The sequence below is a fragment of the Chiloscyllium plagiosum genome, unplaced genomic scaffold (assembly GCF_037043375.1).
Source record: "Chiloscyllium plagiosum isolate Xiang-an unplaced genomic scaffold, Cpla_swu_hap1 HiC_scaffold_22, whole genome shotgun sequence".
NCBI lineage: Eukaryota > Metazoa > Chordata > Chondrichthyes > Orectolobiformes > Hemiscylliidae > Chiloscyllium > Chiloscyllium plagiosum.
Window position 1 is genome coordinate 74,839,801 of NW_028270160.1, and position 22,645 is coordinate 74,862,445.

The window sequence follows — 22,645 nt, forward strand, 5'->3', positions numbered from 1 at the left end:
GGTATCAGTATAGCTGGATCTTCAGTCTTTATTTGGGATTGTACTTAGTGAATCTATCGTCAGCAGTCTGCCAGACTGGGGACATTATTGGCAGTTTATCCCGTCTAATCTCAGTGGTCAGATTAATTTCAACCTGGAATTATTTTAACATGTGGTAACTTACATCCACCAACATTTGAATTTTTCTCACTTATCCCCAAGATGGACATTTGTGTCTTAATATGCTGATCCTTTTAAAATCATTCGCTTGGATTCATTGGAATACCCACTTCTCACTGAGACAGACAAAGGCTCACTCACACATCCACACACATTCTCACACCCACACGCTCAAATAACGATGCACTCACGTAGACTTATGCAGACACACACAAACACAGCCATACTCTCTCTCTCACACACACACACACAAATACACACACACACTATAATGACTGAGACCAATCTGGGCGTTAACGTATGCTGTAAAATGCCATGACTCTGTGATAGTTTGAAACAACTGACATATTTTGAGTGAGGATAAGGCATTGGTGAGCTAAATAGAATGACTTTATTTCTAAATGTGCGAGATATGCGGCTGTCCGGCCCCATCTCCGGCACTTTTATTTCCCTTCCCAGGAACAAAGACACGGAGGAGTCTGTCCAAAACTTTTCATTCAACTTTGCAAAGTCGGGTGCAGTGCCTCGTGGGTACACACATGAATAATAATCTCCACACATTATATACACGTAAATGTGGGCTGGGTCTCCTACTGCTGTCTTGACCAACGAGTGCTAGGGTTCCCCACTGTTTTCCTTATTTGGGTTCTGGTCCCTGCGATTATTTTGTTACTCACTTGGCCAATCAGTGTTCGAGTTCCCCGTTCTTTCCTTATATGGATGATGTTGTACAACTGTGGTTCAGGGCGGTCTCTCAGCTATCGAGGAAAGCTGTTACAATTGTTTCATTCATAAAAACATGGGGGAGGTCCGGCAACAGTTTCGAGTGTCTGCTTGTGTTTACTATAAGGCGCTTGTGTTTACTATAAGGTAGAAAAGACTAAAATGCAGCTAACCGTTTAAAAATTACACTACCCCCTACAAATCCCCCGTGTCTTTTCTTATGGTCTGTAATTTTTAAACCGCAAGTGTCTTCTCCAGGGCGTTTAATAACTCCCGAGCTTGTTCATCAAACTGCCCGTCTCTAATACTACCCCCGCCCAAGAGGGATTCACGTTGTTCCATCTCGAGATTCATTCGTTCAACCTGCCCATAGGGAACATCCCTCTTAGTAAGGGCGGTTTCGATCAGTCGTTGAGTTAATCCCCGGACGCAGGGAATAACACAACACCCAAGGGCAGTGAGTACCCCTGCCACCACTATACATGAGACGAGAAAGGGAACGACCACCCCTGTCCATTTACCGAACCAAGCTTCCAACCAGTCTGTGAGGCCAGAGTCGATGCCCGAGTTTTCGGCCAGTTCGTCCGCCAATGTGGTGAGTCCATCCAGGGCGCGGGTGATGGACCCATCAGGGGCTGTGTTGTTGGGGATGAAAGTGCAGCACTGAGTGCCTATCATGACACAAACACCCCCCTTCTCTGCCAACATCATGTCTAAGGCCAACCTATTTTCCCACGCCATCCTACTAGTGGCGTCCAGTTGTTCTGCTATTCCTTTCACTGCATCCCGGGTATAATTAATGAACCTCTGCTGATTGTAGTAAATATAATTAATCCAATCCACGTTCTTATTGATGGTTACCCACCAGAACAGTGACGACTCAAAACCCGCCACTATCTGGTTCGTAGCCTTGTATTCGTCAGGAACACCCCTGGGGACCCCTATGGCATCGAAATATATGTTATCATCGAAAGAGGTCTCCAAAGCTCTCTCAGTTCTTCCACTGAAACGGGGTTGCTCTTGTTTTTCGAATACCAGGGTGAATGGGATGGCCAATTGAACGATTGCACAAGTGCCCGTCCATTTTCGGGGCAGGGTCTGTCGCAGAATCCTCCCACCACAGTACCACCAGAGGTCTGCCCTAGGCACATGAATGTGGGAATAATTCCCGCCCCCGGTGGTTTCATTGACCAGCCGAATTGATCCGCTGCACTTGTCAAATGTCCCCACATCGTTGTCCCACTGTAGTCCCATCCGAGAGACGCAGGCCTGGTGCGTACCCGTTACCCCTGAGAATGATGGCGGGCGGGGCGCTCCCTCAGACCTGACGGGAGGAAACTTCAAACTTAAGGGTCGACAAGTGGAGTCGTTCCAGGCCTCTCGGTCCTGGTACAGCCTTATCATGCAGTCCAAGGCTCGTGGGTGTTTCTCCCATCCCAGGGGGAATGGGACCACCTGAGGGTTAGGACGGGCACCCGTGCATTCGTAGCAATCACTCTTTTTCATGCTCCTCACAGTATATTTGACCCATTCCATCCAGGCATTCGCCTCCCCGTATCCCGTTTCTATTTCAAAGGTCTTTTCCAAATCCGTCACCTCAATTATTCTAATCTTTCCCTGCTCATCGGTGGCGGATGAGCCCCCAGACTCAGCTTCAATGACCGTGATATACGTGCAGCACAGCTGCACCCCCTCCTGTCCTGCCTGGCCCCCAACTCTAATACCCAGTATTGTTCCATTAAGGCTCGCCCCGTTGTTTCCCAAGTTCTTTATGGTCAGATAGAGCGGATTGCAATGATTCTTCCCACAATCCTGTCCAGGGGTGATGGGACCACGGACAACTGACATCATAGCCTGGACCCCGGGGGCTGGAGGCCTATGTATGCCTTCCCTACCATGCAATTGTAATACTAACGCCTGACCCTGGAATCCCCTTTCTCTCTCTAGGTTCCGTTTAGTTTGATTCAGTTCTCTTTTAGTCCTGCAGGGCACCAATCCACATAGGTCTAAGCTAAATGTCTGTGTTGGCTTGTTGGCAAGCACAGAGATGGAGAACCACTGACGGTCCTCTTCTTGTTTTTTCCGGAGGCCAAATTGGGTAACACACACACTATGACCCAGCCCAAGGATAATGGCATAGCAAGTTAACAATACGATTGACCGCATTTTGTCGCGACACCTGTAGCCAGAGGGCACAGTTCCTTTAGACTCGCCAAAGTCCGATTAGTTTGTTCTCAGGGTCTCTGTTCCTTAGATGCCTTTGTCAGAGAGGTTCGTTCATCCTCCGTCGGTTGTGGCACTGGTCCCTTGACTCGAGTGTAATGTGTCCAGCCCTTTTCGGCCATAAGGACAGCCATTTCGGTCGTCAAAAGTACCAGGAAGGGACCGTCCCAAGTTGGCTCGAGGGTACGTTGCTTCCAGCTTTTAATTAGGACCCACTGACCCGGCTTGACGGTGTGCACCGCAAACTCGAGGGGCGGCGTCTGTGCCAAAAGTCCCTGTTGGCGTAAACGAGATAGAGCAGACCCCAGAGCCACCACATATTTTTGCACAAACATATCCCGAGACTCGAATACAGGAGGTTCCCCCTTCGGCCCATGGAACGGGAGGCCAAACAGCATTTTGAAAGGGGAGACGCCCAAATCCCGCCTTGGCTGGGTGCGAATTTGCAATAGGGCAAGGGGTAGGCATTTGGTCCAAGGCAGGCCGATTTCACTAGTGAGTTTGGTTAGCTGCTTTTTGTGGTCTGGTTCATTCTTTCGACCTTGCCCGAGGAGGGGGGATGCCAGGGGGTGTGCAATCCCAGTCAATCCCCATTGCTTGCACTACATTCTGGAGGACGGTCGAGGTGAAGTGGCTCCCCTGGTCAGAGTCAATAGTGCGGGGCAGCCCAAATCGTGGGATGATTTGTTCGAGTAGAATTTTGCTAACCTGTGTCGCTGTTGCCGTGGCAGTGGGGAAAGCTTCCACCCATCCTGTCAGGTGATCTACTATTACTAATAGATACTTCAGGCGACCTATGGGGGGGAGCTCAGTGTAATCTACCTGGACATACTCAAACGGCCTATAGGCCGGACTCCTACCCCCTTGTCTTGCATGCTGCCGCAGCCCCCTTTTGTTAATCTTTCGACATGTTATGCAATCTCCTGTGACCTGCTTGGCTACCGTGTACAGACCAGGGTGAGCATATCGGCGCAGGAAAGCATCACACAGTGCCTGGACGCCCCAGTGACCCCCTTGGTGTAGACGGGCAATAATGTCCCGCGTCAACGGTCGATTTAGTAGCTGGCGGCCATCGGGTAAGGTCCACTTCCCTTCCCTATCCTTTGTACCCCCCAGAGACGCAAGAAGAGTTTCTTCTTTGTCAGTAAACGTGGGCACTTCGGTAATTTTGGATATCTGGGGAATCCTTACCAGGCAGTTTATTACTTCCTTCCTCATCCCGGCCAATTTTGCCTGTTCATCTGCCATTTGATTCCCCAGGGTCTCTATTTTATCGTCTTTCTGGTGCCCTTTCACATGTACTACAGCAATCTCTTGTGGCAGCAACAAATCCTCCAAGATCATGGCTACTAGTTCCTCGTGGACCAACTCCTTTCCTCTGCTATTTATCATTCCCCTTTCCTTCCAGATCTTCCCAAAGGTGTGTACTACCCCAAGTAGGACCCACTGTCAGTGTATATCGTCCCGGCTATTCCCTTTAAATTCCTCAGAGCCCGGTGCAAGGCGTACAACTCGCACGTTTGTGCGGACCAGGCATTCGGTAGCCGTCCACTTTCCACTAATTCCCAACCAGTCTCACTAATGACTGCATAACCGTTGTGTCTTTTCCCATCTATCACCCGAGAGGACCCGTCAATGTACCACCGCCTTCCTGCATGTAAGGGGGTATCCCTCAGATCTTCCCTCACTTTACTCTGGTACTCTATTATGTCTGAACAGCAATGTTCCAGTTCCTCCTCCCCTTCCCCTTTCCAAAGAAAGTCTGCCGGGTTCTGGCAGCCCCCGACTTCTATTCGGAGGTCTTCTCAGTCTAACAATATGGCTTCATATTTCAGAATTCTCGAGTCAGTCAGCCACCTCCCGGCCTTCTGATTCAGGATAGTTCTAACCTGGTGGGGAGTAGTGACTGTCAAGGGGGTCCCGAAAGTCAACTTCCTGCTTTTCTCTACCAGCTTTGCCGTGGGTGCCACAGCTTGGACACACTCCGGCCACCCTCGGGAGACTGGATCCAGAATTTTTGACACCTGTACTGCTGTTTTCTACCAGTATCAGGATCCTCCCATTCAAAAGCAAAAAAATCCCTACTGTCCTTGTCCAGGGGGCACGCCCAGAAGGCATCCTTTAAGTCTATAACACTAAACCAGCCGTGGTCCGGGGGTATTCGCCCCAGAATAGTGTATGGGTTCGGAACCACAGGGTGCCGTACTTGGACAATTTTATTTACTTCCCTTAGGTCTTGGACCATTCTGTAACTCCCGTCCGACTTCCGGACCGGCAGGATGGGGGAATTGTATCGTGACATACAGGGCTCTACCAAACCATCTTTTATTAGGTCTTCCATAACTGTCTTCAGACCCTGCCTCCCTTCCCAAGAGATGGGGTATTGGCGCACTCTGACGTCGGGGCTCTGGGGCTTTAATTGTACCTCCACAGGTCGAATTGCGAGTCCCCCCCGGTTCCCTTTGGCGACCCAAACCCTAGGGTCTATCTCTGTCAATCGGGACTCACTAAGGTATGACATGGTAACGGCTAATTCATCCTCTTCTCCCACTTCTATTCGTAATCCGAAACGGACTATCAAATCCCGTCCCAACAACCCATAGGGAAGATGGGGGAGGTGAAGGAGTTCCACCTGGAGCTCCTCCTCCTCCAGCCGCAAGGGTTGTGGTTCGAATATTTTCGCACTAAAAACCCCACCCTTAACTCCTGAAATGTTTAATGTTTTAGCTTGGAAGCCAACCCCCCTAGGATGGAGGGGGATTGAGGACCTGCCGGCGCCTGTGTCAACTAAGAAGGTAACATCTTGTCTAAATGGGCCCACCCGTAAATTTACCAGGGGTTCTTGGTAGGCCCGTGTTCCGATCCTCCCCTGACTTCCCTAATCCATTTGTTCACGCTCCATTTCGTACATCCCTTCTCTTTCCCTTTTAAACTCGGGACAATCCCTTTTGAAGTGTCCCAGTTTCCCGCAATTGTAACATCCGGCCATTGGAGGCCGCTCAAATCCATAAAATCCTCCTCTCTCACTTCTGCCCCGTCTCGCTTCTCTCTCTCTCCAACTTTTCCTCGACATTCCTCTTTCCACCCCATAACCTCCCTCCCCCATTCCGGTGGATTTACAAGCTTCCCGTACAGCTGCCACCATCATTTTTGCCTTCTGTTTCTCCCTTATTACATCCCTCTGAACGTACACCTTCTGTGCTTCCCGTAATAATTCTGCAACATCTTTTTCAGCCCAATCCTCCACTTTCTGTAATTTCTTCTGAATGTCAGGCCATGACTTAGTCACAAAGTGCACCTTAAGCATGCCCTTGCCTATTTCCCCATTGTGAGTGGTAATTTCGGTTTAAACTTTAAGATGTGCCTGGACCACAGACTGATCTATAATAAAAGACAAAACTTTTGTTTTTTTTCTAACAACATTTTATATACTCAAAAGTAGAATAGTTTAAATTGTGCAGAATGCTGACAATTTGTGAGCAGAGTAAAAAAAAACAAACAGGCCCTTGATTGATGAAACCATTAACACAGGCAGGGAAGGATGAGTCCTTGACTGATAAGACTGCAGGATAGGGAAACGACTCGAGAGACATCTGCTACAGATTGATAAGACCCGCTAGCACAGACAGAGAAGAATAAGTCTTTGACTGATAAGACTACAGGGTGAGAAAAACAACAACTTTAGAGACTCTGAAGACATTTTGTTGCAGACTTTGTGATAAGAGTGCAAACTGGAGAATAATGATTTTTTTAAGAATGTGAACCTCATGGCTCGTTAGAGCCAAGGAGGGGAGGGACTTGTACTGTATATAATGGGAGACTTTGTCAGCCTCAGCGCGCCTTTTCTTCAAGGGTGCCCAACTCTGCAGACTTGACTTGTTAATAAAACTTTGTTTTCCTGAATTTGTCTAGAGCGATTATTGAGAAGCGATTTTCGTTTCTAACAACTTGGGGGCTCGTCCGGGATCAACACTCCGGCCGCAAGGGGAGTTGAGGAAGGATATCGGAGAAGGTGCACCCTGCCGAGTTCGGCAGTCCCTGATTCCTTGCTTGTCGCCCCGCGCGGCTTGAGCGAGTGATATCCGGGAGGCTCAGGAAAACAAAGGAGGGGTGTACCCGAGGCAGTGGGGATGGTTAACGATCAAGTAATTTCGGTGCACCGAACCCAGGTAAGAAAAAAACTTGCGGGGAGCGTGTTTCCGGAGGACTGGGGACCTACGGGGTGCCTATGGATTTTTTTTTTCTACAGAGACGTGGGACTCAGGAATCTAGAGACCGGGGCTCGCCTGTGAGGGATTTTGCAGAGACCGTGTTTGAGGAGGAACGTGTACCTACGGGGTGCCTGTGATTTGTGTCACAGAGACGTAGGACACAGGAATCCAAAGACCGGGGGTGCCTGCAAAGGAACCTGGACGATCACGGGACTGAAGGTCCGGGAATTGGCTACATTGTGATAGATTATCACGGGAAAAATACGAAGTCCTCGGAAATGGGAAATAAGGGATCTAAGGCGATTAAGGGAAAGGTAGGCTTAAACAGGGACAATGACACATACCCCGGGGTACCTGACGATAGTCCGTTAGGGAGAATGCTAAATAATTGGGATCAGGGTGGAAGAAAGGGAAAATCTAAAAGGAAGATGGTAAAATACTGTCAAAAGTGGTCCCAGAAACCTATTCAGGGCGACTCAGTGTGGTGGCCTAGATTCGGTACTGACGAAGACTGGGTCCGGCAAGCCCTCATTTTATATGTCAATTCAAAACCTGATGTTAATCTGGAAGAAAGTGATTATGCCCTTTGTTGGCTGCCGGTTACGATATCTTGCCAAATGCAGGTAACTAATAAAGACTCGAAAGGGCAGAAAGAATGGGACCCTTTAGATCACTTACCGCCGCCCTACGTGACCCCGTCTGCCCCACAAAATGTTCCTTCGGGTGACGACGATTCAGGGGAAGGGGAAGAAAATGGGGAGGAATCACAAACTACCTCAGGGGTACAGACCAGATCTCAAGCTGGAAAGGGTCACAGACAAAACTCTGTCTCGATTGCAAGAATGAATCCACTCCGGGAAGTGACCATGGGGGGCGAGGAAGGAAGAACGGGATATGTGAACGTTCCCTTGACGAGTACTGAAGTATGGAATTTCAGGGGGGAGATGAAGGGTCTACTAGAGGACCCCATGGGACTTGCTGAACAATTGGATCAGTTCCTGGGTCCGAATACTTACACGTGGGAAGAGATGTGTTCCATCATGAAAACATTGTTCTCTAGCCAGGAGCGTCAGATGATACAACAAGCTGCGCTCTTGGTCTGGGGGAGAGAGAGAGGAGGAGGAGGGGAGCAGAAGTTTCCCCTCACCGACCCCGAGTGGGATAAGAACACGGAGGAAGGACGGCGCAACATGAGAGACATGCGGGAATATTGGATAAAAGGAATAAGACACGCAGCCCCGAAGGGGCACAATTTTACCAAGGCCTTTGGTAATCATCAAAACCCGGAGGAAACCCCTACGGACTTCCTAGACAGGATTAGGAAGAATTTGCAGCAGTTTGCTGGGGTGGACCCTGAGACGGACGTGGGGCAACAACTCATACAGGTAGAGTTTGTATCAAAAGCCTGGCCGGACATACGAAAGAAGTTAGAGAAAATGGATGATTGGGATAGTAAATCTTTAAGTGAACTACTACGGGAGGCGCAAAAGGTGTTTGTGAGAAGGGACGATGAGAAGCAAAGGAAGGCGACAAAGATAATGATGCAAACGGTGCAACAAATGACAGCTGGAAGAAAGGAAAAGGGAGAACCGTGGCAGAAACAGGAAAGGGGAGAGTCGTGGCAAGAGCAGAGGAAAAGAGAACCATGGCCGGAACAAAGGAAGAGTGGAGGAACGCGAGACCGCGACAGGGAAACGAAGAGGACACTCAGATGTTACTATTGTAATGAAGAGGGACATTTTAAACAGGAGTGCTCCCGCTACAAACGGGAGGTGAGGTCGTACGCCCTGATGGAGGAAGATTAGGGAGGTCGGGGGTTCCTACCCTTGGGGCAAAAGGACTATCGACAGGAACCCCTGGTAAACTTGAAAGTAGGGCCCCACGGATCGGAGATCACATTTATGGTGGACTCGGGAGCCGAAAGATCAAGTATAATCCAAATACCCCCCGGCACCCGAGCAGGAGGAAAAGTTATGGGGGTATCTGGAATTGGAGGACAGAAATTACAAGTCCCAGTGGTGGAGGACGTGGAAATTGGGTATGAAAACAGAACTACTAAACGAGACCTCCTTCTACTGCCATCGGCGGGGTTTAATTTGTTAGGAAGAGACTTGCAGGTCAAACTAGGGATCGGAACGGTACCAAATAACGGGGAAATGGTGGTAAGGTTGTTCGCCCTCACCGAAGAAGATGATCAACAAATAGACCCGGAAGTATGGTACCGAGAGAGGAACAGAGGGGGTCTAAACATCAAACCTCTCCAAATCACCATGTTACCAGGAAGAGGCCCGGTAAGAAGGAAACAATACCCGATTGCTATGGAAGGACGGGAGGGGTTACAACCTGTGATAGAAAGATTAATCACAGATGGACTACTGGAGGAATGCATGTCCCCTTTCAATACTCCAATACTCCCTGTGAGGAAGCCGGACGGGACATATAGGCTGGTGCAAGACCTGCGGGGGTTGAATGAAGTAGTCCAGGCTAGATACCCGGTGGTACCTAATCCCTACACGTTAATGAGTAAAATTCCCCCCGAACATGAATGGTTCAGCGTAATAGATCTGAATGATGCTTTCTGGAGTTGCCCCCTTGACGAAGAAAGTTGGAACCTTTTTGCCTTTGAATGGGAGAATCCCTTCACAGGACGAAAACGACAGTTAAGATGGACGGTCTTGCCGCAGGGATTCACGGAGTCACCCAATTTGTTTGGACAAATACTGGAGCAGATCTTAGGAGGATTTCGGTGTAACGCGGAGAATCAATTGCTCCAATATGTCGATGATCTCTTACTCTCAGGACCAAGAGAAGAGGAGGTACGAGCAGACACCGTTGCCCTGTTGAACTTCCTGGGGAAACAGGGTCTACGCGTCTCCAGGACAAAACTCCAGTTTGTGGAGCGAGAAGTAAGATATCTGGGCCATCAAGTCAGTAAGGGGCACCGCCGTATCACGCCAGAACGAATATCAGGAATTACGGGTATGCCAATACCCAGGACGAAGAAGGAAGTCAGACAATTCCTGGGACTAGTAGGGTATTGCCGGATATGGATTGAAAGTTACACCACTTTAGTAAAATTTTTGTACGACAAACTGGGACAAGAAGGACAAAAGGTGGACTGGTCAGATGAGGAGGAGCAGCGATTTAATATTATTAAAAATAAACTGATTCGAGCTCCGGTATTGGCTTTACCCACCCTGAAGGAACCGTTCCAGTTATATGTCAATAGCGCCGGCGGAATTGCCCAGGGTGTGCTTACTCAGCTGCGGGCAGGGAAACGTCAGCCGGTTGCATTTTTGTCAAAAATGTTAGACCCTGTGTCATGTGGATGGCCGACCTGTATACAGGCAGTGGCAGCTACGGCAATGTTAGTAGAAGAGGCCCGGAAACTTACCTTTGGAGGAAGGATCACAGTATACTCTCCACATTCGGTTCGTCCCATATTGGCTCAAAAGGCTCACCGCTGGTTAACAGACTCTCGCATCCTGAAGTATGAGACGATTTTGATGACCGGGAACGATCTCAATTTTGCAAAAGATCTCAGTTGCAACCCAGCCCAGTTTCTGTACGGACGTCCTGCAGACGGGGAACAGAAGCATGATTGTGTGGAATTTGTGGACTTGCAGACCAAGAGCCGAGAGGACCTGCAAGAAGCCCCGCTGGGTGAGGGACAGGAACTGTATATCGACGGGTCCTCCCGGTGCATCAGTGGAGTACGATACAGTGGCTATGCTGTCATAGATGGTGCAACGAAACGGGCGATTGAGTCCGGACGACTGCCCGGGAAGTGGTCAGCCCAATCCTGTGAGTTGTACGCCCTCCAGAGGGCCCTGAAGTTGTTGGAAGGGAAAGTAGGAACCATATATACTGACTCAAAGTATGCATACGGAGTCGTTCATACTTTCGGGAAAATCTGGAAAGAGCGAGGATTGATAACGTCCCGGGGAAAGGAATTAGCTCACGAACAAATGATCAGCCTAACGTTGGAAGCCCTGGCGTTACCTACGGAACTTGCAGTAGTCCATGTACCCGGTCACCAGAAGGGGTCGACACCGGAAGCGGTGGGAAACCGGCTGGCAGACGAGGAAGCCAAGCGGGCAGCGGTCGAAAAATCCGTCCAATTGTTAACGTTAATACCGTTGAGGGAAGGGCTCGCTAAACAACCCGTCTTCACCCAGGGGGAGATTGATAAAATGGATCAATTGGGTGCCCGGCTAGATACTAACGGGAAGTGGACGGTTCCTGATGGGAGACAAGTACTGAACAAACAGATCACCCGGGGTATTCTGCACCGATTACACCATCAGACCCACTGGGGGGTGCAAGCCATGTGTGACACAATCCTGAGAGACTATGTATGCAGGGGGATATACACATTAGCCCAACAAGAGGTAGTCAGATGCCCCACTTGCCGGCGTATTAATCGGAAGGCCATGCGTTCTATGCCAGCCGGTGGTCAGCCCCTCGCGATTAGGCCATTTCAGAGGATCCAAGTCGACTTTACAGAATTACCCCCAGTACAGAGATGGAAATATCTGCTAGTAATAGTAGACCATTTCACTCACTGGGTAGAGGCTTTCCCAACTGCCAAAGACGATGTACCAACCGTGGCCCGACTGTTGTTAGAGAACATAATCCCGAGATATGGCATAATGGAATCTATCGACTCCGACTGCGGGACGCATTTTATTTCTAAGCTACACCATTTGATCTGTACTGCCCTGGGTATCCAATGGAAATTCCACGCACCCTGGCATCCTCAGAGTTCGGGTCGAGTTGAGAGAATGAATGGCACGCTCAAGACCCAATTGACTAAGCTGATGTTAGAAACTAAGTTACCCTGGCCAAAGTGCCTGCCCATTGCCCTATTGAGGATACGTACGGCACCTCGCCGAGATGTTGGGGTTTCCCCCTATGAAATGCTGTTCGGATTACCTTATTGGAGTAAGGTTGATGGATGTCCCACTCTACAAGAGGGGGATGTATTTATCCGAACCTATTTACTGGCCTTATCCCGTTCTTTTGCAGAACTCCGGAGGAAAGGTCTCCTGGCTCAGACTCCGCCGCTCGACTTCCTCCTGCATAAGGTGGAGCCCGGAGATTGGATACTTGTTAAGACCTGGAAGGCCGAAAAGCTCCAGCCGCGGTGGGAAGGACCGTTCCTGGTTCTGTTAACAACTGAAGCAGCTGTGCGGACGAAAGAAAAAGGGTGGGTCCACGCATCAAGGATAAAGGGGCCCGTTCCGCCTGAAGAAGAAAGCACCTGGACATGCGAGCAAGGGGACAAGCCATTGTCGGTAAAACTGAAAAGACAGCAATAATGAACTCTACTTGGACTGTATTGGTGGGGATATTGATCAGTTTACTCCTGTATGTGGGGGAGGGTGAGGGGAGATGTGACAAATGTCGAACTACAGTAAGACTTGGGATTCGAATCTATTCGGGATCATTTGTGTCCCATTCCTATGTGGACGATAGGTGTTACGATGTGAGTGCATGCCATGAATGTTGGGAGGATGGGAGACCCTATGATCAGATATATAATAAAGGATACGGTGGCAAAATCCATGGATGCCCTGTAAATGACCGCTGGGTGTGTATTAGCAAAACTGGGAGGTGGGACCTATCCTCCGTGTTGCTCAGGGAGCAGGTTGACAGAGTCAAGGAGACCAAGATACAGATCACTGATCAGGGGTTGGGGAAAGAGCAAGACTGTCAGGGAACGGTCGTGCTCCCTAAAGTGCCATCTGTATACGCAGAGGTAGAAGGAAAGATTGAACTCCCTGATGTTACACAAAACCTGTTTATTGATCTCACCTCTAGAATAGCCACTGTTTTAAATGTTAGCAATTGATGGGTCTGTGGGGGGCCGCATATGTCGGAACAATGGCCGTGGACTGGTCAAAGCTTAGACATAGGGGAATTGCTGCAAACCACTTGGACTCATGACAACGACAGAAAAAGCCAGGGGTGGAGACTGACAAACAGCCCTGAGGGCCAGTTCTGTATTGAAGGCAAGGGGACCGTGAAGGTAGGGATTAGCCCCTGTCAGAATATATTGGATGCAACCACGCGAGTATGGTGGCCTGAGAATATTGCTTGGTACATTGCAGACCGAGATCATCAAAATTGCATTCAGTTACGTTCTGATTCCTCCTCTTACGAGCTAAGTGCTGACCCTTCCGATGGCATGAAAAGAGTGTGGAGCGGTGGTTGTCAGGGGAATCAATGCTGGAATAATCCTGTCCAGACTCTGCCACGTGGTCAACAATCCGAATACTGGAATTGCAGTGGTCCTGGTCCTTATGAGGGCGTCCCTGGGGTAAAGGAGTTGTGGGATGACGTTGTGAGGCAGGGAGGGCCTGCTCCAGATGGCCTATTTTGGATATGCGGTAATCAGGCATATTCCAAACTGCCCATGGGATGGGCTGGAGTATGCTTCCTGGGTCTAATAAGACCTGAATTCTTCCTATTACCCCAGGAGGAAGGCGATGATTTGGGAGTTAAACTCTTTGACTCCCTGCGTAGGTCGCCAAGGGATATCCAAGTCGGTGATTGGGGGGATGAGTGGCCACCGGCCCGGATTATTGAATACTACAGGCCGGCTACGTGGGCACAGGACGGATCATGGGGATACCGTACTCCTATCTATATGTTAAATCAAATTATCAGGCTCCAAGCAGTCGTAGAGGTCATTACTAACCGGACTGCCCTGGCCCTGGAGATGTTGGCTTAGCAGCAGGATCAGATGAGGGCTGCTATATATCAAAACCGACTTGCCTTGGATTATCTGTTGGCCTCGGAGGGGGGTGTGCGCGGGAAATTTAACCTGACAAACTGCTGTCTAGAAATTGACGATAATGGTAAAGCGGTTTTGAAAATTTCCGATGAAATTCGGAAATTGGCCCGTGTGCCAGTACAATCTTGGCGTCCTCTTAGTGGCATCGGATGGTGGGATGGTCTCCTAGGTGGTAGCTGGTGGCGCACGGCGTTGCTGGTGGTTGGGGGAGGCATGATTCTTCTTCTCGTAACACCCTGCCTAACTCCCTGTATTCAGTTTTTAATACAGAAAAATATTTCCCGACTCCAGGCAGTGGTGGTTCCACAACATGGGACGCGGGAACTTAAAGTGATGTTGCTGCGAAAGACCAAGGATTTCCCGGGCCCTTGAGGGAGGGGGGGCTTATCTTGGTCAGGCACATCTTAAAGAAAGAAAAGGGTGGAATTGTGAGAGGTAATTTCGGTTTAAACTTTAAGATGTGCCTGGACCACAGACTGATCTATAATAAAAGACAAAACTTTTGTTTTTTTTCTAACAACATTTTATATACTCAAAAGTAGAGTAGTTTAAATTGTGCAGAATGCTGACAATTTGTGAGCAGAGTAAAAAAAACAAACAGGCCCTTGATTGATGAAACCATTAACACAGGCAGGGAAGGATGAGTCCTTGACTGATAAGACTGCAGGATAGGGAAACGACTCGAGAGACATCTGCTACAGATTGATAAGACCCGCTAGCACAGACAGAGAAGAATAAGTCTTTGACTGATAAGACTACAGGGTGAGAAAAACAACAACTTTAGAGACTCTGAAGACATTTTGTTGCAGACTTTGTGATAAGAGTGCAAACTGGAGAATAATGATTTTTTTAAGAATGTGAACCTCATGGCTCGTTAGAGCCAAGGAGGGGAGGGACTTGTACTGTATATAATGGGAGACTTTGTAAGCCTCAGCGCGCCTTTTCATCAAGGGTGCCCAACTCTGCAGGCTTGACTTGTTAATAAAACTTTGTTTTCCTGAATTTGTCTAGAGCGATTATTGAGAAGCGATTTTCGTTTCTAACACCCATCGGGGTCCAAACCTGAATACTTTCGCATGGACTCCCGCAAACGGTCTAAAAACTCACTCGGGGATTCATCCTTTTTCTGTCCAACTTCGAATGCTTTCGCTAAATTCCGCTGTTTGGGCACGCAGGTTTGGATCCCACAGATTATAAGGCTTCTGAGATCTGTCATATTGGCCCGTCCCCCCGCGTCGTTATGATCCCACCGGGGGTCCTCTAAGGGGTACTTCTGCTCTCCACGCTGAGGGCCGTCCTGATGCTCCCTATCCCAAATGGCCATTGCACTATTCCGGATCATAACAATTTCATCGTAATTAAATAGTATTCTCATCATGGCCTGCAATTCGGCCCATGTGCATATACTGGGCCCCAGAAATTGATCTAATTGGGTTCCCACACTGATGGGGTCGTCCAGTAGACGGGGTAGTTCGTGACGGAGTTGCCGGATATCCCCAGAATTTAAAGGTTGGACTACGAACCCAGTCCGTTCGTTCCCAAACGGCACCTCTCGTAAGGGGTTCAGCTGTTCAATATTGTCACTCCTCCCAGCTCTCAATCCCTCTTCTCGGCCCCTCCGCATCTCGAGTCGGACCGATTTCCTAGTGCCTGGGGTGGGTTCTGCGCCCCCTCCTGTGCCCCCCCCCCCCAGCAGTCCCTGCCTCACTGGTCATAGCCTGCTGGGAATCGGATTTATCCGTCGCAGGAGGGAGGTCCGCGCTGGACGCCTGGTCGTGCGCCTGGTCGTGCGCCTGGTCCTGCGCGGGTGGTATATACGGGGGCGGGGCAGACGGTGGCAAACCATCGGTGAGGACGTCCCAAGACTTCTGGGGCTTCCTCGGGTCTGTTTGGGGAATCAGAGGATAGAGACGCGTGGGGTCCCCGCAGTCACTCGCCAACCAGGCGGCGGCGTATTTGCTCTCTTCTGGGTTAAACGGTTGTTTTCTGTTAACATATACATTTAGGATTTGACACACCCAGTCTTCATCAGACCCATACTCGGGCCAAACTACCGAGGGGACGCGGATAGGTTCTTTGGTCCATATAAAACAACAATATTTTATCATGGTCTCTTTCTTTAAGTCCTTTGTTCTACTACTGTCCGTCCATAGACTTAACTTCCGACCTAGTGGACTATCGGGGGGTATTTCTTTCCCATTTGCAGTCTTCCCTACTTCTCCTTAGTAAATCTAGAAGTCTGATTTCCCATGGTCTATCTTCGGTCCTGGTCTTAAACGCCTAAAACGTTTTCACAGATGACCGTCAAACCACAATTTCCCGTGGTTTATCTTCGGTCCTGGTCTTAAATGCCCAAAGCGTTTTCACAGATGACCGTCAAAACCACAATTTCCCGTGGCTTATCTTCGGTCCTGGTCTTAAACGCCCAAAGCGTTTTCACAGATGACCGTCAAAACCACGTGGCCAACAAGGAAGAACAAAAAAATATCTCTTACCTTGATCCGTGCACGGAGTTGTCTGGCCTTTTTAAATGTGTGTACCCTCGTGTATAGTCACTAACCGGTCGTCCCAACACTCGTCCGTGTGTTCCTTTTCCAGGATTCAAAATTATTTTTAAATGAGCCGGGTCACATCCTCTCTTGGCTGACGGCCGACGGACCAAGCTGATCAGTGAGAAGTATAAATATATACTAGACGCGTCTTTGTTGTGATCAGGCTTGATCCGTGAGCCGAAGAGACTTCCCCCCGGCAATAATTATTTCATCCCGGAAGAGCCTCCAATTGTGCGAGATATGCGGCTGTCCAGCCCCATCTCCGGCACTTTTATTTCCCTTCCCAGGAACAAAGACACGGAGGAGTCTGTCCAAAACTTTTCATTCAACTTTGCAAAGTCGGGTGCAATGCCTCGTGGGTACACACATGAATAATAATCTCCACGCATTATATACCCGTAAATGTGGGCTGGGTCTCCTACTGCTGTCTTGACCAATGAGTGCTAGGGTTCCCCACTGTTTTCCTTATTTGGGTTCTGGTGCCTGCGATTATTTTGTTATTCACTTGGCCAATCAGTGTTCGAGCTCCCCGTTCTTTCCTTATATGGATGATGTTGTACAACTGTGGTTCAGGGCGGTCTCTCAGCTATCGAGGAAAGCTGTTACAATTGTTTCATTCATTAAAAACATGGGGGAGGTCCGGCAACAGTTTCGAGTGTCTGCTTGTGTTTACTATAAGGCACTTGTGTTTACTATAAGGTAGAAAAGACTAAAATGCAGCTAACCGTTTAAAAATTACACTATCCCCTACATCCCAAACCCCCTCTCTTCCTCCCTCTCACTCTTTCACCCTCTCTCTCTCACACCCCACCCCTCTCTCTCACCCACCTCAGTCTCACCCCCCACCCCTCTCACTCTCAACCCCCCTCTCTCTCTCACCCCCTCTCTCTGAACCCCTCTTTCTCACTCCCTGTGTCTCTCACCACCCCTCTCTCAACACCCCTACTCTCATCCCCTCTCTCTCACCCCTCTCTCTGTCACACCTTCTCATTCCTACTCCCTCTCTCACCCCCTCACCCCTCTCCCTTTCTGTCTTACCCCGCACTCTCTCTAACCCCTCCCCCTCTCATCCCTCTCGGTCACCCCCTCTCTCTCTTACCCTCTCTCTCTCTCTCACCCCTCTCTTTCTTTCTCAACCCCTCTCTCTCACACACACTCTCTCTCACCCCTCTCTCTCTGAACTCGCTTTCTCTGTCAACCCCTCTCTCTCACTCCCTCTCTCGCTCACCGTCCCCCTCTCACCACCCCTCTCTCACCACCCCCTCTCTCAACACCCCTCAGTGTCTCACCCCCTCTCTCTCAACCCCTCTCGCTCTCACATCAACCTCTCTCTCACTCCCCTCTCTCTCACCCCTCTCTCTCTGTCACCCCTCTCTCTCCCACCCCAATCTCATTCACATCCCCCTCTCTTGCACACACTCTCACATACCTTCGCTCTCTCACCCCTTCCTCTCTCCCACCATCTCTCTGCCTCTTTCTCATCCCCTCTCTCTCCTTCTCGCTCCCTCTCTCTCACCCCTCTCTCTCTCCCACCTCCCTCTCTCTCTCCCACCTCCCTCTCTCTCAAACCTCTGTCTTACACCCCCCACCCCCTCTCTCTTACACACCCAACCACCTCTCCCTCTCAACCCCTCACTCTCACCCCTTGCTCTCACCCCTCTCCCACACTCCCTCTTTCTCACTCCCTCTATCTCTCACCATTCCCTCTCTGAAACCCCCGCACTCTCTCATCCCCTCACTCTCTCACCCCCTCTCACTCACCCCTCTCTCAACCCCTCTCTGTCACCCCCCTCTCTCTCTCACCCCCCTCTCTCTCTCTCACGTCTCTCTCTCACTTCCTCTCTCTTTCACCCCCTTGTCTCTCACCACCCCCTCTCTCAACCCCCTTCACTCTCTCATCCCCTCACTCTCTCACACCCCCAATCTCTCATGCCCTCTCTCTTTCTCAAACCCTCTCTCTCTCACCCCCCTCTCTCTCTCATTCCCTCTCTCACCCCTCTCTCTCACACCCTTTCGCTCTTACCCTGCGCTCTCTCTAACCCCTCCCCCGCTCTCTCACCCCTCTCTCTCACCCACTCTCTCAATCACACCCTCTCCTTCTCACTCCACTCTCTCTCTCTTACCCCCTCCCCACTTTCTCTCTCGCAATCACTCATTGTCTCTCACCCCCTCTCTTGCTCACCGTCCCCCTCTCACCACCCCCTCTCTCACTCCTTGTGTCTCTCACCCCACTCTCACCACCCCCTCTCTCAACCCCCCTCACTCACCCCCTCACCCCCTCCCTCTCTCACACCCTTTCTCTCTTACCCCGCCCTCTCTCTCTCTAACCCCTCCCCCTCTCACCCCTCTCGCTCACCCCCTCTCTCACCCCCTCTCTCTCACCCCTCGCTCTCTCACCACTCTCTCTCACCCACTCTCTATCTCACACCCTCTCCTTCTCACTCCACTCTCTCTCTTACCCCACACTTTTTCTCTCTCAATCAACCTTTCTCTCTCAATCCCTTCTCACACCCAGCCCCCTCTCTCTCCACCTCTCTCTTCCCCCCTCTCTCTCCCCCTCTATTTCCCTCTGTCGCTCACACCCCTCTCTCTCCATCCCATCTCACGCTCTCACCCCACTTTCTCGCTCTCACCCCACGTCTCTCTCTCTCCACCTCCTATTCCTTACACCTCTTCTCTCTCACAACCCTTCTCTCTCTCACACCCCTTCTCTCTCACACCTCTTCTCGCTCTCACACTCCTTCTCTCTCACTCCATCTCTCTCTCACCACCCCTTTCTCAACCCCCCTCACTCTCTCATCCCCTCACTCTCTCACACCCTCAATCTCACACCCACAATTTGGGCGGCATGGTGGCACAGTGGTTAGCACTGCTGCCTCACAGCGCTAGAGACCCGGGTTCAATTCCCGACTCAGGAGACTGACTGTGTGGAGTTTGCACGTTCTCCCCGTGTCTGCGTGGGTTTCCTCCGGGTGCTCCGGTTTCCTCCCACAGTCCAAAGATGTGCAGGTCAGGTGAATTGGCCATGCTAAATTGCCCGTAGTGTTAGGTAAGGGGTAAACGTAGGGGCATGGGTGGGTTGCGCTTCGGCGGGTCGGTGTGGACTTGTTGGGCCGAAGGGCCTGTTTCCACACTGTAAGTAATCTAATCTCTCACGCCCTCTCTCTTTCTCAACTCCTCCCTCTCTCACCCCTCTCTCTTCCTCCCTCACACAACCTTTCTCTCTTACCCCATGCGCTCTCTCTAACCCCTCCCCCTCTCACCCCTCTCGCTCACCACTCTCTCTCACCCACTCTCTCAATCACACTCTCTCCTTCTAACTCCACTCTCTCTTACCCCCTCCCCACTTTCTCTCTCAATCGCCCCTTGTCTCTCAACCTCTCTCTCTCGCACCCTCTCTTTCACCCACTCTCTCTTTCTCACTCAAGCTCTCTCTTTCTCACTGATACGCTCTCTTTTTCACTCACTCTCTCTCTTTCTCATCCCCTCTCTCTCACCCCCTCTCTCTCACCCCTGTCTCTCTCACCCTCTCTCTCTCTCTCTCCCCCCTCTCTCTCCCCTCTCCCTCCCCTTCTCTCTACCCCCTCTCTTGCCTCCCACTCTTTACCCTTTCTCTCCCCCGTCTCTCACAACCCCTCTCTCTCACTCCCATCTCACTCTCTCACCCCACTCTCTATCTCTTAGCCCACGTCGCTCTCTCTTTCCCACCCCCTCTGCCTCACACACCTTCTCTCTCACATCCCTTCTCTCTCACACCCCTTCTCTCTCACACCCCTGTTTCTCACCCCTCACTTCCTCTCTCTCATCCCCTCTCTCTCATCACCTCTCTCTCTCAGCCCCCTCTCTCTCCACCCCTCTCTCTCTCCACCCCTTTCTCTCCCCCTCTCTCTCTCCCCCTCTCTCTCCCCCTCTCTCTCTCCCCCTCCCCCTCTCTCTCCTCCTCTCTCGCTCATCCTCTCTCTCACCCTCTCTCTCAACCACTCTCTCTCTCACACCCTCTTTCTCACTCCACTCTCTCTTACGCCCTCCCCACTTTCTCTCTCTCAATCACCCTTTGTCTCTCATACCCTCTCTCTCACACCTCTCTCTCACTCCCTCTGTGTCTAACCGCCCCCTCTCACCACCCCCTCTCTCAACCCCCCTCACACTCTCATCCCCTCTCGCTTATCCCTCTCTCTGTTTCCCCTCTCACCCGCCCTCCCTCTCACCCCCTCACCCCCTCCCTCTCTCACCCACTTTCTCTCTTACCCCGCGCTCTCTCTAACCCCTCCCCCTCATCCCTCTCGCTCACCCCCCCTCTCTCACCACTCTCTCTCACCCACTCTCTTCTCACACCCTCTCCTTCTCACTCCACTCTCTCTCTTACCCCCCACTTTTTCTCTCTCAATCAACCCTTCTCTCTAAACCCCTTCTCACCCCCACTCCCCTCTCTCTCCACCTCTCTCTGCCCCCCTCTCCCCTCCATCTCCCTCTGTCTCTCTCACCCCCACTCTCTCCATCCCATCTCACTCTCTCGCTCTCACCCCACGTCTCTCTCTCCCTCTCCACCCCTATTTCTCACACCCCTTCTCTCTCAGACCCCTTCTCTCTCTCTCACCTCTTCTCGCTCTCACACCCCTTCTCTCTCACACCCCTTCTCTCTCTCTCACCCCTCTCTCTCATACCGACTCTCTCTCAAACACATCCTTTATCTCCTTCACCCCCTCTTTCTCATCCTTCTCTCACTCCCCTCTCTCTCTCCTCCCGTCTCTCTCCCCTCTTCCCCCCACCCTCTCTCTCCCCTGTCTCTCCACCCTCTCTACACGCTTTCGCTCCAGCCCCTCTCCCCCACTCTCTCTCTCCCCCTCTCTCTCCCCCCTTTTTCTCCACCTATCTCTCCCCATTATCACACCCTCTCTTACCATCCCCTCTCTCACCCACCCTCTCTCATCCCCCTCTCTCCACCCTCTCTTTCTCTCTCCCGTAATCTGTCTCCCCTCTCTCTCTGTCGCCCTCTCTCTGCCCCCTCTCTGTCACCGTCCCTCTGTCTCCCCTCCCTCTGACCCCCTCTCTCTGTCCCCATCTCTCGCCCCACCCCCTGTCCGCATCTCTCTGCCCCCTCTCTCTTTCGCACTCTCTCTGCCCCTTCTCTCTCCCCCGCTCCCTGACCCCCTCTCTCTGTCGCCCTCTCTCTGCCCACTCTCTGTCACCGTCTCTCTGTCCCCCCTCCCTCTGCCCCCCTCCCTCTGTACCACTCTCTCTGTCCCCCCTTCACTGTCCCCTCTCATTGTCGTCCTCTCTATGCCCCCTCACTGTCACCATCTCTCTGCACCCCTCTCTCTGTCCCCGTTTCTCTGTCCCCCTGCTTTCTGTCCCCATCTCTCTGCCTGCTCTCTGTCACCGTTTCTCTGTCCCACCTCCCTCTGTCCCCCTCCCTCTGTCCCCCCTCCCTCTGTCCCTCTCTCCCTGTCCCCTCTCTCTGTCCGCCCCCCCCCCCCGGCCCCCCTCTCTCTGTCCCCTCTCCCTCTGTCCCCTCTCTCTTTCACCCTCTCTCTGCCCCCCTCTCTCTGCCCCCCTCTCTCTGTCCCCTCTCCCTCTGTCCCCTCTCCCTCTGTCCCCTCTCTCTTTCACCCTCTCTCTGCCCCTCTCTCTGTCCCCCTCTCTCTGCCCCCCTCTCTCTGCCCCCTCTCCCTCTGTCCCCTTCTCTCTTTCACCCTCTCTCTGCCCCCCCCTCTCTGTCCCCCTCTCTCTGTACCCCTCTCTCTGTCCCCCCTCTCTCTGTTCCCCCTCTCTCTGTCCCCCTCTCTCTGTCCCTCCTCTCTCTGCCCCCCCCCCTCTGTCGCCCTCTCTCTGCCCCACTCTGTCACCATCTGTCTGTCCCCTCTCCCTCTGTCACCTCTCGCTCTGTCCCCTCCCTCTGTCCCACCTCCCTCTGTCCCCCTCTCTCTCTGTCCTGCCCTGACTGCCCCCTCTCTTTGTCGCCCTCTCTCTGCCTCCTC

The 22,645-nt window shown here is 51.3% G+C and overlaps 1 protein-coding gene across 2 annotated transcripts; it reads right to left on the minus strand.

Annotated features, from left to right (window-relative positions):
* Positions 1-531: 531 nt before the first annotated feature.
* LOC148146059 (uncharacterized) lies at positions 532-17,329 on the minus strand. 2 transcript variants are annotated; one of them, XM_087999171.1, is made up of 3 exons: positions 16,611-17,329; positions 10,711-10,892; positions 532-3,380 (listed from the first exon to the last, which is right to left on the minus strand). In XM_087999171.1, exon 3 carries the CDS (start codon positions 3,046-3,048, stop codon positions 1,117-1,119), a length of 1,932 nt encoding a protein of 643 aa, XP_087855297.1. In that variant the 5' UTR covers positions 3,049-3,380; positions 10,711-10,892; positions 16,611-17,329; the 3' UTR covers positions 532-1,116. The 2 variants fall into 2 exon arrangements, with proteins under 2 accessions (XP_087855297.1, XP_087855298.1); XM_087999172.1 differs by lacking the exon at positions 10,711-10,892.
* Between the last annotated feature and the right edge of the window lie 5,316 nt (positions 17,330-22,645).